The sequence below is a fragment of the Spermophilus citellus genome, assembly GCF_964194105.1.
Source record: "Spermophilus citellus genome assembly, chromosome: 1".
Taxonomy (NCBI): domain Eukaryota; kingdom Metazoa; phylum Chordata; class Mammalia; order Rodentia; family Sciuridae; genus Spermophilus; species Spermophilus citellus.
The window spans coordinates 254235506-254256536 of record NC_138182.1 but is presented as its reverse complement, the minus strand read 5'-3'; the positions used below and the strand labels follow the sequence as shown (position 1 = coordinate 254256536).

Sequence of the window (21031 nt, the reverse complement as noted above, 5' to 3'; positions counted from 1 at the left end):
AATTGTAAAATTATCATCTAGTGGTCTGTATAAGCATTAGAATATTTTGTTGTTGTACATAATCATTTTGAAAATTATTTCCAATTCTTTTCTTTGATAATAAGTAACCCTGGGTACACATAACCAAGACACATAATATATTCTTGGATGTATTCTAGAATATTTTCCAAAAAAAGATTTGTTAGCCTCTGTTTTAAATAAACATGGAACTATGCTATATGATTGACCTCAACGTTATAGTGTATTAACAAACTCTTCTAATATATTTCATATCAGAAAAATCACACTTAAAATGTTATATTCTGCTCCAAAATTATATGAAAAGACTCCTAAAAGGCTTAGTTTATAATGTAACTTGAAATTGCATGAATTTAGTGGTTATAGAAAATAAATTCTAGCATTTTTATCAGAACACATTTTAGAAATTTTTAAGTTTTTGTAGTTTTTAATGATTTCATTTTTTAAATATAGGTAATCTTCCATTTTGATACCCTTATAGCTTCACCAAGGGTATCAATTTACTTGTATTAACTACCATTATATTGTTAATAAAGTCTTCAAATTATCTCAGTAGTGCTGTGATGCTTAATATTTAAGACTACTGAATGTGGGGTTGGGTAAAACCATCTAAGCTTGTTTTCAGTTCTATATAAGCAATTGAAACTTGGACACATTTTCAACAGATTGTCTCATTTGTAACAAAGTTTATAATGAGACTCCAATTATGTATCTTAATCCACTACCTGGTACATAATGGCATAATAAATGTAAACTCTATAATTTAATATTAAACACCACTTGGTACATGGCCAGAATTACCTATAGGAAAATACAAGAAAATATGCATAAGAAAGGTTAGAAATGGTTTTCTAAATTTTTATATATAAGAATAAAATATTCTAGTGCCTACATAGACTATTAGTTTTACAATTGATGAATTTCACTTTTAACATCATTAAACTCACTCTCCAATTATTATTTATTTTGTGTAAAACTTATTGTCTTGATTCCCTCAATGAACTATATATTGACAATTAAGATTTGTTAAAGAATTCACAAAGATTCCATTCTTCTTGTATGTGATTTGTTTGTAATTGAGTAATATCCTCAGGCATTGAAAAATCCAGATCTTATTATACTTTGATGAGTTTTACATATGTACAGCCATTGTGTAACCACACCACTCTTGGTATGACAAATTTTCAGAAACTAGGAAAAAAGGGCCTCTTTAAATTGATGCCCATACCCCTCACACATCAGCTATAATAATGTTGTGATTTATTTTACAATAATATTTCCTACTTCAGGAGCATCATATAAATAAAAACACAAGGTATATATGATTTCAGACATAAAACATGCTTACTCTGAGCTGCTGTTGAACAGTGCAATATTTTAAGATTCATCCATATTCATGATAACAGTACAAAATTTATTTGTTATTCATTAATAATATCCCATTGTGTGATGATATTACAATGTACTCATCTATTTTCCTGTTGATGAGCATTTGGTTTGTTTCCAATTTGGGGTATTACTTAAAGCTGCTGTGAATATTTATACACAGTGTTTGCATAGATACATTTTTCATTTAACTGGATATATATTCATAATTGAACATTTTAATCAGAACATTATTTCATGTTTAACTTCATTAAAAAAACCTTTTTTCCAATATAGTTTTAATATTTTAGAAAATACAAAATTTCTGATTGCTCTACATTATCTTTGAGAGTTTATCATCCCTTTCATTTTATTCATTCATGTGGAATATCGTGGAATTATATTGTGGTTTTATTTCACTAATGACAGAGATTTTGAAAATATTTTCAACTTCTCATTTGTCATGTGGATATATCTGTTCATTATCTAAGTTTCTTACATCTTTGTGTTGGTTATTTAATTAGTTTTAAGAGTTAGTTATTTTTATATACTAAAGTTTTGATATGTTTATATTTTCTACAGAGTTTTCTAATTTATTTGCTTTTTTAAGAACCAGATATTTGTTTACTTTTTAAGAACAAGAAATTTTAATTACTTTGAGCTAAAAAATTTGTTTTATTTTATAATGATTCTTTGTCTTGTTTATAAAACTTTTGCTTGCTGAACATCTTAATGTTTACTCCTAAAAGCTTCTCTATAAAGATTAAATGTTTGATTTTTAAGTTTAGGTATAAGGCCCACCTAGGATTATTTCGTTATATTACTTATAATTGATGGAATGAAATTGTGCATGTTTATGAGGGTACAGTGGAATATTTCAGAATGTGCACATCATGATCAAATCTCAGTAATTAGCATAGCTATCCACTCAGATTTTTATAATTCCTTCATTCAAGATCCACATTTCTAGTAATCTTAAAACATTCATGAAATTTAACTATCATCACCCTACGATGCAATAAAACACCAAAACTTGTTCTTCCTTTCTCACTTTGTAACCCCTGACCGAGGTTTTACCTTCCTCTCTTCCTCCTCCAACCCTAGACCTTGGAAATTTGCATTTTTCTCATTACTTCTATGTGATCAAAATTTTTTTCCCACATTTTTTATTGGTACACCATGGTTGTACTTATTGATGGGATTTGTTTTTATATATTTGTATCTTCCCATAATATAAACAATATAATTTGGCCATCACCACTCCCCAAGCCTTCCCTTTTGGTCCCTTCCTCCCATTCCCTGGTTACTTTCAACTATTTTACTGTTCTCCATTGATTTTTGTGAGATCTTCCCCCAACTTTCTTTTCCTTTTCCCTCTCTAATTTCCACATATGAGAGAAAACATATACACGTAACCTTCTGAGTTTGGCAAAATTTGCTTAATTTAATGGTTTAAAGTTTCATTCATTTTCCTGCAAATGACAAAATGACATTTTCCTTTACGGCTGAGTAAAACGTCATTGTCTATGTGTACACACACACACACACACACACACACACACACACATATATATATATATGGATATGTGTATATATATATATATATGTAAATGTGATATATATGTAAATGTGATATATATGTATATAACATTTTCTTTTTCCATTTATCTACTTATGGACCCCTAGTTTGGTTCCATAGTTTGGTTACTGTGAATTGTGTTGCTATAACCATGGATATGCCTGTATCACTATAGTGTGAAGACTTTAATTCTTAAAGATAAATACTGAGGTGTGCTATAATTGGGTCATATGGTAGCTTCATTTCTAAGCTTCATTTCTTTTGAGAAACATCCATATCGATTTACATAGTGGTGTCACTAATTTACAATCCTACCAATAGTGTAAAAGTGTTCCTTTTCCTCCATGTCCTTTTTAGAATTTATCATTGTATTTCCCATGTCTGCCATTCTGACTGGTTTGAGGTGAAATCTTAGTATAATTTTAACTTTGCATTTTCCTAATTACTAATGATAGAGATAACTATTTTTGATTAGAGTTTTTGAGTGCATATATTGAGGAAATCCCTTCAAGTTTTAATTTATTGTGTTTTGGTTAAATTAAAAAATAGATTTTGGTTTCTTTGGAAAAAATGTGTGTACACATATGTTACAAATAACAGATGGCCCCCAGGTTGCATTGGCTTAACTTCAAGTTTTTTGACTTTGCAATGGTGTGAAAATGATACCTTCTTTAAACATTATACATTGAAATTTGAATTTGATTTTCCCTGAGCTAATGATTTATTTCCGCTGGGCAACAGCAGCTCCCTGTCAGCCATGCAGTTACTTGTTAAACAACCTGTTATCCGTATTGTACTACTCTGTTGCTGAGCTCTCATGTCCTGTATGTTAAGTGTATTAAATACATTTTCAATTTTTGATGTTTTTACTTATTCTGAGTTTCTTGGTTGTAACTCCACACAAAGAAGTATCTGTATGCTCATTGGTTTTAAAATGTTAAACCAACAGGATGCACTGATATAATAAATGTATTATTAAATCTCCAGGGATTCTAGACACTTATTTGGTATATCTTACTTTTCTCAGAAGGATTTTTTTTTTTCCTGCCACTGTCTGGTTTCTGATCTCCAAGAGTAATGGCTTTCTGTATATTTTTTTCAATTTTATAATAATTTGTCCCAGCAGACTGATCTATTATCGGTTGCTCCTTCCTGATGAACACAGGAAACTTTCTTTTCTTATGTCCTGTTTCCAAGATTGCTAAACTTGTTATTATGAAATTTATTTAAACACTACACTAAACATCAAGGTTCATAAACATAAGGAAATCAATAACTGTGTAGACTAGGTTGAAATATTTCCTCAGACTTGAGAGAGTGATTTGCAAAAATACATTGTAATTTAAGAGAAAAATTAAGCAATTAAAAAAACCTATGGAAATTTCAGATAAATCAGAAATGTTGTTATTTTGAAAGTATTTTCAAGTTCTTACTTCAATTGAACTAAATCAATTTTCGATTCACAGATGATTCATTATGTGTGATGTTCACAAGAAAGGTGACAATACCCCCAAGCAACAGCAGATCCATTATAAGAGATAAGACATTTCCCTCCATTGAGAATTTGGAGATTGGTGAATGCTATATATATTCAGATATTTTAAAACAAATATTAAAAATGTATCATATTTGTTTTGCTATTTTACTTAACAATTTTTCATATTAGCTGTTTCATTTTAATTAACAAAACTATTTTCTGATGTTGAATGGATAAAAATGTTTATTATGTTAATATTACTTACCAATAAAATGATAATGCTACCAAATTTAAATCTAGTGAATTATTGAAGTTCCATGCAGCATAGGTAATGTTATTATAAGTTCAAAGGAGAACATGAGTTAATTCAAGACGAATTGTTTACACTCTACAAAGAGAAAAAAAGAGGAAAATCTCATGAACCTTATGAAGAAAGAAACAAAGATGAAATGTTGACACTGTGAATTATTAAAAATATCTGAAAATAGAAATTAATTTGTTAGGTTCTCTTATAATAATTACATGGGCCAATTGTACATAGATAAGTCTTCTTTTAAAAATTTATTTCATAATCAGCAACAAATGTTTACATAGTTTCAATATAAATAATTTATAATAGAGAGAATTGTTTTGACTTTAAGATTCTTATTTACAGAACAAAGGATATACTCATACCTAAGATTAAAGGTACACCCACTAAACACACATTGCTCTCAGGCAGTGATACTGAAGAATTGTTGGAGATTCAGAGGTAGATGCCACAAAATACTTTCCTTGAGAAACTGTAAATTCATTCTGAGTAATTCACTTATCTCTGGAATTCATAAGACAACTATGTGATGAATAAATTGACAGGCTTTAATCTGACAAAAAAATGGGGTAAGAGGCATACATGGAATAAATTTTGCATGACTTATTTATAAATTTAGATATATAACAAATAAAATATAATATTATAATATATAAACTATAAATATACATCATAAAAATATATTATATACTATATATACATATATATTATATATATATATATTTAATTGACACACATTTGCTTACACACAGGTGTTGTTCCATTACTATGAAATAACTGATTTAAAACATGTTGACTTGATTTTATTTTCTCCCATATAAATTTCACAGAATGAGTTATATAAAGGCATTATATATGACTATCGTACAAAAATGTCTGAGGAGCAACATATTAACTATCAGATATTCACCTCAGTTACTCAGTATAATATAATATTTTGAAAACAGCATTTGGTTTCTCAATTAATATTTATATATGATTTGAAGAATAGGGAAAAAAAAAGAGAGAAAATAGACATATTAACAGCGCTAGTATATACCAAGCATTGTAATAGTTTCATCAGTAGATTACTTCTTACTGCATTAGACCATCAAACTAGCAAGATATTTTTAGTAATTATTTATTTGTTGGTATTTATTTATTGGTACTGGAAAATGAACCTCCACATGCTTTACTAAGAGTGTACATCCCCAGTCCTTTTTAACTTTTATTTTGAGTAGGGTCTCACTAATTTGCTGAAGATGACCTCAAACATGCAATCTTGGGCCTCAGGCTCCAGAGTATCCAGGATTATAGGAGTGTGCCACCATACTGAGCAATTTATTAATGATTTTATCTCAGTTTTTTTTTGTCTTGAATTTAAATATGACTTTCATATACAACATTTTAAAACTACAACTAAAATTAGCAAAATTATCTTTCTTTCCATACACACACATTAAATGAAGACTTTGTTTGTTTGAACTCTTGGTTTCAAAACTTCTTGTTATTTTTTTAAGGAAATTATGGAAACACATTCTTTCATAAACAAAATTTATGCTAACATTTCAAAATGTTCCAGTATTAACTCATAATCACTTTTCAAAAGAGGGAGGGTTATTTTGGTTAATAGATACTTTCACAAAAAAATGAAATATGTTCACAAAAGTTTAAGAAACAGAGACCAAAAATAATATTTTTAACTCCATCTTCATACTTATGGGCATTTAAGAAAATTAGTCAAATAAAAATGTGATTTTTAGAACTTTCATTCACTGAAAATTCCTGTTGCAATGTAGATAAGATTTTTCTTTTTGAGTAGATTTTCATAAAGAAAATAAATAAACCCTTGTTTTGAGAAAATAATGCATATTATATGCATAAGAAAATTGATCTATTTTATTCTTATTCACATTAGAAAGTAAATAATTAGATTAGAAATCACCAAATTCCTTAATAAACTTATACCAGTGAATTGACTTAGATTTCTTTGAGAGGATGCATATGTAAATAATAATGGCTTTGAAGTAAAAGTAAATTAAGCATTTAAGTGATGATTTTTAAGAAAATAATTTGAAAAAAGTAGCTTTAAATTCACTTTCTGTATTCAAAGTCAACAGGTTTAAATCAGGTAAAGTGGAATATTTGGTTGTTCCATCTTCTCTCATAGCCCATTATGCTGGCAAGTACACATAAGCATTCATAACTATTCCCTGTATAAAATTGATAGTTCTTTAATTTATAGAAGATTAATAAAATTTTGCAATATCATGCTAGGTTTTGCAGCACAATACCATTTTCACTGCATTTCTGTCTCTACAGGTTCCAATCTGCTATTGTGAGTTCCTATTATATTGATATTACCTAAAGTATAGTTTATTTATAAATAATATAATTTGTAATTGGGCATGGTGGCACATACCTGTAATCCCAGTGACTCAGGAGTTTTAGGTAGGACGACGATTGAGAGTTTGAAGCCAGCGTCAGCAAATTAGCTTGACATATAGTAACTTAGAACCTGTCTCAAAATAAATTAAAAAAAATAATGATAATAATAATAATAAATAAAAAGAGCTGGGCATACAACTCAGTGGTACAGTGTTCCTGGGTTCAATAAAATAAACAGAATATTTTGTGCTAGAAATTGTATGTATAAAATTGATCGCATAACATATGTTTTGTTTAGTTTTTCATTTTTTAAATTTTAATATTCAGACGGGATTAAAATATATGTTGTGTTCTCTTCTTTGCTTGTAGAGTAAAATTTACATGACCCTTTAATTATTTTTCAAAAATCCAGCTTAGTGAGTCAAATCATTCTTATTCCAGGTTTATAGATGAAAAAATTAAGGCATTAAAATAATAAATGACTTAACAAAGTATTTGCTCTTCAAGAATACTCTAAATGAGATATATATTTATATTTTTTTCTGATTTGAGGGTAATTTGTTTATTATTATTATGGCATTGGAGAAGATAATGCTAAATGAAGTCAGCCAATCCCCCCAAAAATAAATGCCAAATGTTTTCTCTGATATAAGGAGGTTGACTCATAGTGGGGTAGGGAGGGAGAGCACGGGAGGATTAGATTAATTCTAGATAGGGAAGATGGATTGGAGGGAAAGGGAGAGGGTAGGGGATTAGCAAGGATGGTGGAATGTAATGGACATCATTATACAAAGTACATGTATGAAGACTTGAATTTGGTGTCAACATACTTTATATACAAACAGAGATATGAAAAATGGAGGTATATATGTGTATTAAGAATTGTAATACAAAAAAACAGAGTACATGTATAAAGGAATAAATTGGCGTACACATACTTTATATACAGAGATACGAAAAATTGTGCTCTATATTTGTAATAAGAATTATAATGCATTCCACTGCTGTATTGTATTTAAAAAACAATAAAATCAATAAAAGATAAAAAAATTATGAAAACTGATTTACAGAAATGAATTGAGAAAATAAGACTAAAATAAGCATAACAGAAATGTTGAATTAAAAACAGAAAAGAAATCAAAATTTAGCCTTACAAATATATTTGACATTCAAGGTAAATAATATACAAAGGAAATAATAAACAAAGGAATAATAAAATAAACTAAGAAAATAATAGACTAAGACAAAAAGGAACTTCCCAATTCACAAATAAGATTTAACTAATATCATGATTACAAAAAGAATACCAGTTGCATGCAGGCAGACGAGTGGTGAGTACAGAGCTACAGTGGGTTTCAGCCCTATTATCCATATTTAAAGCTACATGTAAATATCATCCTATATTCAGTAACTCGAAGTTAATAATTTTTTACCAGTACAATGTTAAACTTGCTCTAACGCTCTGTTTGCAAAACTTTCAATGGTTTTCCTGAACAGTGCATGAAGGACTTATGTTGAATCTCTACAAAGTTTGATTAATTGAGGTTCCCCACAAGATTCTGGACTGCAGACACAACTAGTAGTTGTCTAATCCTAAACGCTACGTCTTTAATCGCTGAGTTGTCTACTAGTAATTGTGCAAAATAACATGATACCAATATAGAAAAAAGTTGTCAAAATGTGTTTTATTTTTGCCTGTGTAAAATAAGCTACACTTTATTATTTTGTTACTAAGCTACACTTTATTATTTTGTTACTATGATGATAACAAGTTGTATGAAACCACCTCCTGATAAACTTATTCTCCCTCTGCCATTTTATGTAGTGCCCTCATTTTTTTATCCCTACATTTCCATTTGCAGTGTGTCTGGACTTTGTATTATGTTTCTTTTGTCCATCCATTGGATATGGTGAGAGTGCCTTATGTTCTAATATCATTTGGCATGTTGGCAGAACACTGAGCAAGCTTTCATCACACTCCTCTTCTATGAGTCTAAATGGCCTTAGTGTGTATAAATCTTAGAATCAGTTATCAATTCCTATGGACAATTCTCATTGAATTTGTACTATATTACATTGAATGTACACATTCATCTGGACAGTTGGTCTGAACATATGGTATTTTGTCTTTTAAACAAGAGACAAAATATATCTCAACATTTTTTAATAATTTTAGTTGTTGGTGGATGCAATACCTTATTTTTTACATTTATTTTTATATGGTGCTGAGGATGGAACCCAGTGCCTCACACATACTAGGTCAGCTCACTACCACTGAGCTACAACCATGGATGACTTTTTTAGATCTTCTTTAATGAAACTAAGAAAAGTGTTACACATATAGATACCTTACATATTTTATTAGCTTTATTCTTGAATTATTTCAGCTGCTCTTAATTAATTCTTGTAGTTTTGCCCCATTAAGAATAATATAAGCTGTATTTCGTTGTTTGTGTTTAGACTTATGGATATTACATTTCATTTCTTTATTTTTGTAACTGTTGTTGAGTGGTTATGTACACACATTTTTTATTACTCCAAACCATTAAATTAATGTATAATTTTTATGTATTAAAAATTTCCTACTTTTCTTCTCTATCTCCCTCTTTTTTATTATCGTTGAATTACATAAGTATTCTTAGAACTAAATGGATCCAGATAGATGTTTTTAATACATCAGTGCAGTTGACTTACTGTTAGTTCTTTTAATCTGTTGATATATCTCTCATTAGTAGGAGTACCCAGTGTTAGTATCAGAGTTTTACAAGATACTAATAGCAAGTTGTGGAATACTTCCCTTTTCCCTGTGGACAAGTCTGACATTAGTTTTTGCTTTGATTTTAGGTAAAACCATCCGGTTAACATTTTTCTCTGTGGAAAAATTTTCACTCTAAAATTTATTTTCTATAGGTATTATTTATATTATCTATTTCTTTTAGATTTCTCCGTGGAATTTTTTACTATTATTAACATCTTCTGTATAAGTATTCATATGTCACTTTTTCCTGATATTGTTAGTTTTCAGCTTCTTATTTGTGCTTTTATGAATTTCTCAAATTCATGTATTTTATACTGATCTTTTTAATGTATTACTTCTTTGTTATAATTTTGATTTTGTATAATTTTTAGAAGATGATAGAAATATTAGTAATCAAAAAAGAAATAGAGTGCAAGTTATTGAGAGATATATTCAAATTTTCTAAAATTAATTCTGAATCTCTAGATTTGACATGTAAAAATAAAACCAACATTTATCTTTTCCCTTAGATCATAGAATTAATATTCTCACTGAAAAATGAGAAGGCTAAGATTAAGACATATTTAGAAGTATTGGAGATAATATTTTGAAGTTTACCTGTGTTATATGTAGATACCATGCTAAATTCTGATTTGAAGTGTTCTTTATTTTTTCCTGTAACTTAACATTATGTATATTCCCCTATAAAAAGTAAATTATCATTTGTGTAAAGAACTTTCCATTTCTCTGAGTTTATTTAGATTGAGAACTTGAACTTTTTAAAGATTGTGATTTTTTTAACTGCTGTACTTTTCTTAGATTAATGATGAAACCAATTGTTCGTCCCTTAGACTCCGACAGCATGCAATGAGTTCTGACAACTTTCTCCCACTCCAGTTCCTGAATAACATGTAATTTCCTTGATATGAAAAAATATCATTTTAGTATTCATGTCATGACTTGGTGTTCATTTTTCATTTTTCTGTAAGTTAATGAGTTCTAGCAAAGAGTGCCTTCATAAAGTTGTCTTTTGCCAAAAGTCTTGCTACAGCATATGGAGCTAGTGACAAGCCACAATATTAAGGAGATTTGTTTTAAACCAAGCCGCCAAAGTGTGCATGGAAATACTAAATACATCCCTGTGTGTTTTGCAGACAATCCTGATTTGCTGAGCCATGTCACAGTGGGTATTAGAGTTCTGGATGTCAATGACAATCCACCCGAACTTGCCAGGGAATATGATATTGTTGTCTGTGAGAATTCTAAGCCGGGCCAGGTAAGTTAATTGTTTCATTCCTATCATTTAAATGGAAGAAAAATAAGCAGCTTTATTCATATTGTTCATAGGTATAATCCCCAAATTCCCCAGTGTAATTTTTGTACTTAGTGCAGATAATTTTATAAAGCTTTATTTTAAGTACCAAATAGATTTTTGGAGAGTCATTGAAAATAAATATTCTCTGCATCCTGTAATTCAGAACACTGAACTTATTTGTGCACAGTCCATTCATCATGCCAATAAAATTGCATTGAGTGTTTTAGGTATAGCTCTGCATTAATTGAGGAAGAAATATTGAACTCCTCTGTCGTAATGAAGCTTAGAGACTATACTGGGAGGATAGGCTCTTGCTTTACTATAGAGGATCCAAAGGAGTGACATAGGATGATTGAATGAGGTTAATATTAAAAGTTGTTTTAGGTTGAACAAAGTGAAGAGTTGGTATGCACTAATAGGATGTAGGCAGTGAAAAAAGAAAACTTGAAGGTAGGACATGGGGCTGGACTTACTGGGGCATTCATTTGAAGTAGTGGGGACACTGAAGGAAGGCTAGTGTAGCTGTGGCACACAGGGATGGGGGGAGACTAGAAAGGGAATTTGCATACATCTTCTCTGCTGTATTAAAAAAAATGCCGAATCCACAGGTTATAACAAAAAGATACTTATAACCTCACAGTTTCTGTAGATCAGACACCTATGCATAGCTTGGTTTGGCCTTCACAGGGTCCCACAGGATTGCAATTAAGATATCATGCAGGGCTTTTTTTCTCATCCAAGACTTGGGGATCCCATGTAAACTCCTGTGGTCATTGGCAGTATTCAGTTTTTTTGTTTTTGTTTTTTTTGTTTGTTTGTTTGTTTACAGCTTTATACCTAAGTTTCAGGGTTTTTCTCAGCTGTTCAAGCCTTCTCACAGTTCTAAGATGCCACCCAGGGTTTCTTGCTGTATAAACTCCCCCAATATAGCCACTTACTTTATTAAGCAAGTAAATGGAATTTCTTAGATTAGTCTGCTAGCAAAATGTCTTATGTATTATAATGTAATAAGCTAAAGATACATTGATATTGTTGCATATCATTGCATATTTTCTGGTCAAAAGCAAGACAGGTTATATCCTCTTTTATGGTAAAGGAATTGAGGAACCCATTGGTTGTGGGTACCATAAAGTCTATATGACACAGAAAAATCCATAGAAGTAGAAATGTTCTAAGATCATCTGAGAGAGACAGATTTTGTTACTGTCTTGGCAAATCAGAATGCGCATATCATCCAAAATTACTTTAAATCATTTTAAAACTGAAGAAAATATAGTCAAAAATGTATTGTCTTTTATATTTGTGCATGGAGAACAATCAACAGTTAAAATGATCATTACTTATGTAATCAATACTTCCAGAGGATGGAGATAGATAGATTAATAGGTAGACACACAAAGAGATAGACAGACATACATACATCAGGAAGCACCCAGAACCAGAAGCGTTTCAGAAACCTCTGATCTGCAACATGAGAAGCAAACTTTTATAGGTCAAACCGAAGTAGGTAGAGAAATCTCTTGATTGGCTAGAGCTAAACAGTTGCCTTCCTTCTGCAGGGTCTGATCAATTTGCTGCCTGTGAGGGGCTGAAACTCAGATATTTATGATTTCCTTAATTCAATGAGTTGAGAATTATAAAAGTAAGGTTAATGATACCCAGTGTTTTGGCACATGCCCATAATTCCAATTACTTGGGAGGTTGAGGCAGGAGAATTTTAAGTCCAAAGCTAGTTTCAGGAACTTAGTGAGATCCTGTTTCAATATAAAAAATAAAAAAAGGCTACAAAGATAGCTCAGTGGCAGAACATATCTGTGTTCAATCTGAGGTACTGGAAAAAAATACAATTAATGAAAAAAATGCTAAATATTGAAATTAAAAGTTTAAACTTAAAAATACAATAATTGAAATTATACCTCAATTGTTGATAATAACAGCAAGTTAGACATAGTTTAAGAGAAAACAAATGAAACAGAAAATAGGTCAAACTTAATATCCTTGTTGAAGAATGGAAAGGAAAACAAAGAAAATATAAATAAGAGTCAATATATGGGACAGAACATTTAACATCCATTATTCAATTCTCAGAGTCAAGTAAGAAAGAGAAGATGGGACAGAAGCAATATCTGAGATAACAGTATGGAGGTTTTCTAAACAGACAGAAAATACCAAGTCAAACACTCAAGTAGCATTGCAGAAAACCAAACAAACAAACTAAGCAAGCTGTCCAGAATGACAAAAGTTCCAGGTTTAGTCCAACAGAACCTCAGAAAATCAAAAACATCCAGAGATAAAATAAAACATAATACCAATTGAAGAAAGTATTAGAGAAAAACTCCAGGACCTAAGGACCAATATAATCTTAGATTTGACAGCAAAAAGTATGATAGACGACAACATTGGTAAATTGGACTTCATTATTGTTGTTGTTGTTATTTTAGTGTGTGAAATGACCTGTTACCAGTATAAAAAGACACATTACAGAGTTGAAGAAAATATTTAAAAATAATGTATCTAAGAATTAGCATTTAGACAATGAAAATATATTTTTAAAATTGAACAGCTACAATTTAATAACACAATTTGAAAGTGGGGAAAATGTATGAACAGACATTTCACAAAAGATATATGGCAATAGGAATGCAAAAAGTTGTTGAAAAGCATTAGTAATTAGGTAAATATAAGTTGAAGACACAATGAGTGATCATCACCTTTCAGAAGAGCTAAACTTTAACAAATGCCTGTGAGATGCAGAAAAATTAGATCACTCATACATTGCTGGTGGAAGTGTAAAGTGGTTCTGCTTCTCTGGAAAACATTTTGACAGTTTGTTAGGAAACAAAACATTGCAATTGACACACAGCCAAGCAACTTCGTCCTCAGGCATTTCACCCACATAAACGAAGACTTTTGTTCATACAACACAGTTTGCATAAGTATATGTAGAACATTTATTTCTAATATTTTTCCTTTATACCCACACATAAATACTCTTCTCAGGATGAATTACTCTAAAAGATTAGGGGCAATGATTATAGCAATTTATGAACATTTCAAGAAATCAGAAAAGGAGGAAAATATTTTTGTACTAATTTTTAATGAATATGTAAATAATCTATGATGTCATAAACATAATTTATGACAACATATGCATAATTTTAGTATCAAAAGCTGAAATACAATCTGATTTTACATCAGTGACCATATATATAAACATTTCAAATAAAATGTACACAAATCAAATAAACCAAAAATTGTTACTTAAAATCAGTGGAAAACCAAAGCTCAATAGGTCACTATAAAGTATTTAACAAATTTCAACACCCATTATTAATAATAACAAAGCAACAACAACAATAGCTCTAATGCTGCTAAATACTGTTTCAGTTTTTTATGTGAAATTGACACAATTGCTGAGTACAGCATCAAAATGAAGATATTACTTATATTTTTAAACTACAATTAGAAAATAAATTCCTATACTGTATTAGTCAAGAGCATGTTAACAAACAAAACAGCTAAGAATAAATACTACCATTTCAAGATGCAATAAGTCCTTACAAAGATCAACCTTTAAATTTAGATCCTCAGTACTTCCTCTTTTGCTCCAATTAGAGCAAGCTACATTCCATGCTCATATAATTCTGTCAAAACATACCCTAATATTATGTATAACTAAGAAAGGTTGAAATATTAAAAAAAAAAGCTTAGGTCCTTACCCTCAATGAATATTTCATTGGTTCGTATGTCAGAGATCTAAAAATTGGTAAATTAAATTTTTCGAATATGATATAAAGAATCAAGTATAAGGGCTGGGGTTGTGACTCAGAAGTAAAGTGCTTGCCTAGCATGTGTGAGGCACTGGGTTTGATCCTCAGCACCACATAAGAATAAATAAAACTATTGTGTGCACCTACAACTAAAAAATATATTTTTTTTGTTTTTTTAAAGAATCAAGTATAGGTTAATGTTCACATCAGGGATTCTTAGGCATTTTTCTTATTGAAATATTTAGCTATGTATAAATAAACTGCTTTTCCCCCAAGATCATTTCAGTGTCATGTATGTTCTTGTACCATGATGTAGCTAATGCTTGCTGGTATATAGCCACCATTGGAGACTGCTGAAAATCTGAGCAAATGGTATCTTTGCCCTACCTCCTTTTTCAGTTGTTACTTTTTTCTGTGTATTTGAACAAATGTTTCCAAATTTAGACTATGGGCTCAGTTTTCTGGCCTGTGATACTGACTTTGTTGGCCCATCATCTTGGCTACTTCTGTCTCTGAAAGTTCACTTTGTCATTATCTCTAGGACATGTCCTTTCTCAAAGTTACCTCTATACTTTGAGTCTTCTGTTGTACTCTTCACGTTGAAGGCCTCAGCTATGTGGCATTTCTGAGAGAAATTTATATAGCATAGAAAAGTGCTTTCTTCATCTCTAAACTGAAGACAATTGTCAGAATTTTAGGGCTTCCCTAAGCCTAAAATTCTATGAGTTTATGACTAAATAAATTTCAATTTTCAAAAAATATGAGTTACATTATTACATGAAAGCCATAAGAATTTTGGGAAAGAACTATGCCATAACCTGCTTATCTTTGTTAGTACTCATTGATCATGGTGTAGTTATTTCACAAACCATTGTTTGAAATTCTTCATTATTCTTATTCTGCATCTTTCTTTGGATATTTATTATTGGTTTTAAGAGAGTTATCACAAGGCTTAGCACCTCTAAATTCTAATATATTTTGATAAAATTCTGTGGTTAATATTTTAGCCACCAATTTTGCCCTTCACATTTTAGAATGTTCATATGTGAGTATAATTAGATTTTGTGTGTGTGTGTGTGTGTAATAGAAATTTAACCCAAGAGGGGCACTTTTTATTTTTATAATTTTTATTTTTATTTTGAGACTAGGTCTTACTAATCTGCTTAGGTCCCAATAAGTTGCTGAGGCTGGCCTGGAACTTAATGATCGTCCTCCCTCAGGCTCCAGAATTGCTCGATTATAGGCATGCACCATGATCCAGGCTACAATTATGTTCTTTGTATTGTTGCCTTAACAATTATTTTTAACGTTTTACATCAAAATAAAGTTGTAATTTGATGTAAAAAAATCATTTTAAAATATTGCTTGTGATAGCTATATTTAAACAAACCATTACCAATATATGTAGCTTTGTTATTAACACATTGCAGAAGAAAATGGTCTGCATCTTTCTAATGTTTAATTTTATAGACTTTGATTCCTTCAACCTTATGTTAACAGCATTTTGGGAAGAAATGTGGTTTTTTTTTTTTTGAGCACAAATTAATATATATTCTTTGTATAAAATCTGAAAAATACTTAAAAGCATGAAGAAAAACATAGGTTTCCCATAATCCTTAAACATAGAGACACACACTCTTAATATCTGATATGTATTCTACAAGTTTTCTTTACATGCACATATACAAATATACATTTTTATAACATATTACTAAATGTATGTGTATTTTTCACATAGTACTATATTTAAAGCATTTTCCAATGTTTTTTTTCAACTTTTTTGTTTTAATTGTTTTTAAATTGTTTTTTTTTAACTGTTGGTTGTTCAAAACATTACATGGTTCTTGACATATCATATTTCACATTTTGATTCAAGTGGGTTATGAACTCCCATTTTTACCCCGTATACAGATTGCAGAATCACATCAGTTACACTTCCATTGATTTACATATTGCCATACTAGTGTCTGTTGTATTCTGCTGCCTTTCCTATCCTCTACTATTCCCCCTCCCCTCCCCTCCCCTCCCCTCTTCTCTCTCTACCCCCTCTACTGTAATTCATATCTCTACTATTGAAGAAATGTGTTTTGACTTCATGTGTTTTGATGCAGAGTTGGAATAGGAAATGGTTTAAACAATGATTTCTGAAATAAGATTTTAAAGTGGGTTTGCATTGCCCAACTGTACAACAAATTTTCTTTCTCTGACAATGGCTTTCAGAGTCGCAGATATTTCTATTATGAATGCTGTACATCTAATCCATCACTGTGTTGTCATGACAAAGAGATTGGCCTTTTATGAAAGTTACCACCACATATAACAACAGACTTCAGGTCAACTCAGATGTCAATGTAAACAGTAAATGATAGTCCTCAGAGTTAATGTATTTTCCCATTCTGGAAAAAAAAATTTTAAGTACATTTCCTGAATGCCACATGTGCATGAAATTTGAAATCAATTCCTAAAGTAGAGTGTTTCTTTCAGGTATACCAAATATGCCTAAGTGAGAAATATTAAATAAGAGAGTCCTTTCTCATAGATGTGTTAAGTTTCATCTGTGCTCTTTTTTACTTTTCATTAGAAAGAAGCTCTGAAAATATTACATGAAAATCATTTTATTATATGATAATAACTGCTTCTACTTTACGTATAATTTTATCAACTATGTAACTTTGTAATAAAAAATAAGCCAGGTAAATAAAACTTTTATAAAGTATAAATAAGAGATCATTGAACTCACAGAAATTCATATTCTTATTTAATAAATTTATACAGAATCTATTCAATATTATATTATAAAGCAAACTCATTGATTAATTTAGAAACGATATTGTATATTCCCTAGAACAGAACATTATAGTACTTAAATTTATAACACTTATTTTAATTTCTAATACAATACTCTATACTCTCACAGTATTGGATTGTGGAAAATAAATTTTAAAAAACAATCACATTTACTAAGATTATTATCAATTTATTTCCTGCTTATTATTTATAAATCTGAACTATCAATTTGATTTTCCCTCTTTGACTTTGAAAAGTAGACTAAATGTGTGACTCTACATCTGTTATACCATTCTAAATAATCAAATTATTATAATATGTATTAATTATATCATGAGTATGTATTAGGAAATTTTGGGGTGACGTTCAGAGAAATGAAAATAAAATATGAAATTTTAAGGCATTTTAGGTTACCAAATAATTTTAGAGAGAGCACAGGTATCACAATGTGATAAATTACAACTCTGGTAACAAAAGATCCTGATCATAGAGAATTGGCAATTATCTAGGTATCTCTCAGAGGTTTAAATCTTCTAAAATCACAAACATGCAAATTTTCCATGTATATTTTCTGTAAAATGTCTGAAACAATAATAACACAAATCCTGCTTTCTTAATGAAATGAAGAAGGCAATTCATAAAACATAAAAGTTGAATATGATATCTCACACCAAGAGAATATCTCAGGATTCAGGACAAAAGCAGACCTAGCATTTCAGGCTTTTGAAAACATTTTGCAGAAATGTTAAGTTTAAAAATTTAACTTATATGACCATTCATTCTACAAATGTTAATGATGAATGGGATATTCTGAAGCAAAATGTAGTAATTGAAACATTGTTTCTTATGCTAAAGGGACTGGGGAATTTTTTCTCTAGGAGAACAGATCTGTTTTAAGCACACTCCCTATTAGGTTCAGATGTGAATGGTCTATATGTATCTGTATAAGAATGGAAGGATGCTTTGGTAAAGATCACTCACACACACACACACACACACACACACACACACACATACACACAAACTCCAATATTAAAAATGCAATATAAATTATATCAGTCTACCATATTGAATAATCTCACATTTGTAAAAACATTAGGAAAACATTTAAATATTTATAAACTAATGGATAGAAAAGGAAACAATACCAAGGACCTAAAAACAGCATACTACAGGGACACAGCCACATCACTGTTTATAGCAGCACAATTCACAATAGCTAGACTGTGGAACCAACCTAGGTGCCCTTCAATGGATGAATGGATAAAAAAAAAATGTGGCATATATACACAATGGAATATTACTCAACACTAAAAAATAACAAGATCATGGCATTTGCAGGGAAATGGATGGCATTAGAGCAGATTATGCTAAGTGAAGTTAGCCAATCCCTAAAAAACAAATGCTGAATGTCTTCTCTGATATAAGGGAGGTGACTCAAAATGGGGTAGGGAGGAAGAGCCTGAGAAGAAGATTACCTCTAGATAGAGAAGAGAGGTGGGAGGGAAAGAGAGGGAGAAGGGGAATTGCACAGAAGATGGAAGGAGACCCTCATCATTACACAGAATACATGTATGACAAAGTGAGGAAACAGGAAAAAAAAATTTTGTCACATTAGATTGGGTAGAGAGAAGTGATGGGGGGGAGGGGAGGGGAGGGGAAGGAGGGAATGGAAGGGCAGCAGAATAAAATAGACATTATTATTGCTGTGGGTATATACGTGACTGCATGACCAATGTGATTCTGCAACCTGATACTCAGAAACATAAGAAATTATACCCCATCTGATTCAAATGTATGATATGTCAAGATCATTGTACTTTCATGTGTAAATAATTAAAACAAATTAAAAAAAAAAAGAAAAGGAAACAACACTACACATGTGATAGCAAGGAATGCAAAACAGCTCATTCCCTCTGAATTATTTGTTCTCCATCAATATCTCTGAGATCTATTTTGGGATAAGAAGTGAATCTGCAAATGCATCTTCATGCTATAATGTGTCATAGAGAAAACAGGATGGCAAGTTGCAGAAGCACAATGAATGAGGAGTAGGGCATGGAAGGATGCTTCTTTTTGAAACAAGGGAAAACAGAGAGAAAGCGATGTGTTTCTGCATGTGTATATGTGTATGCTGGTATGTACCACTGTGGGCCATGGGGATGGGGTAAGAGAGTTATGTTTGCTTTAAATAAGTGTATTTATTTAACTCTGAAAACAAATTAGACAAATTGATTTTGTCTTTATTTCAGTCATATACTAATTAACTGATGTGCAGAGAATGTAAGTACAGCTCTCAGTTGGCAGGGCACTCTGAACTCTATTTGAAGCTTTTCATGCACTTGAGGAAAATGGTCAGATTGTATCTGATTATCCATCATACATTCTCCTACTCAGAGGCAAAACAAATGGGAAAAGATCTACCTAGAGAGTAGTTGCTCTTTAAATGGAAGAAGAAAGTTCACCATCAACAACATGAAGCTTTCGGCTTCAAAATGTGCAGGAGTGAGTCTTGGGACATGTGGAAGAAGGTGATCCCTTCCATATCTGGAAGCACTTGGTGACTGTCATTTCCTGAGCACAAATGCCTTTTCTGTTTTCCCTCCCCTGATCTCTCTTCTGAAGTACTTTTTCATGCCTTCATCTTCTTCTAACTAATTGCCTCAATATGTGGAGAAGATTTGGGTTTCAACAGTCACAATGTTAGGTGAATTATTTCCACTGTAAAATATTTAAATTGGATAAAATATTTTTATAAACAATATCACATTTTGCAATTGACATAATACATTTCATAAGCAGAAAATACAAACTTATAGTTTTCTTTTTCCTCTCTTTGTTTTTAATTTGTCTAATGCATGGCAGGAAAAAAAATAAGGAGACACATAAATGTTTAGGATACAAAATTTTAAAAGAGAGAAATATTGTTTTGGTTTTTTGCTTGGGTATTTGTTTTTTCAAACTACAATGGCCACAGCTACTAGAATTTGCTTTGATCTTGTACCACTAGAAATGATTTATTTATATACTCTAATTTAGTGTTCTCCTTAAGGTGCGCTGAATCCAGATTTTAGATTTGTTTTCTCTTGACCACTAAAGAAGAGAGGTTCTTGATAAATCACCAAGGGTTCTGATTTTGCCTCTGCCACTATTCCAGAGATTTGGACACAGCATGATATTTGTGAGACTCTGGTTGTTCACCAATAAAGTACAGGAATTGGATCAAGATCTCAAAGGCCTCGCAATATACTTAAAAAAATTAAGCATACACTGCTTTTGTAATTACTGATAGAAACCCACATATAC

The 21031-nt window shown here is 30.7% G+C and overlaps 1 protein-coding gene across 3 annotated transcripts in view; it reads left to right on the top strand.

The window, feature by feature from the left end:
• Window positions 1–21031, top strand: part of CDH18 (cadherin 18) — a gene marked incomplete at both ends in the record, with an annotated part of 309905 nt that overhangs the window by 262745 nt on the left and 26129 nt on the right. For all 3 annotated transcript variants that reach the window (XM_081296232.1, XM_081296234.1, XM_081296233.1), the window contains one exon: window positions 11008–11129. In XM_081296232.1, the coding sequence (XP_081152358.1) occupies window positions 11008–11129 (122 nt within the window). The remainder of the gene's footprint in view (window positions 1–11007; window positions 11130–21031) is intronic.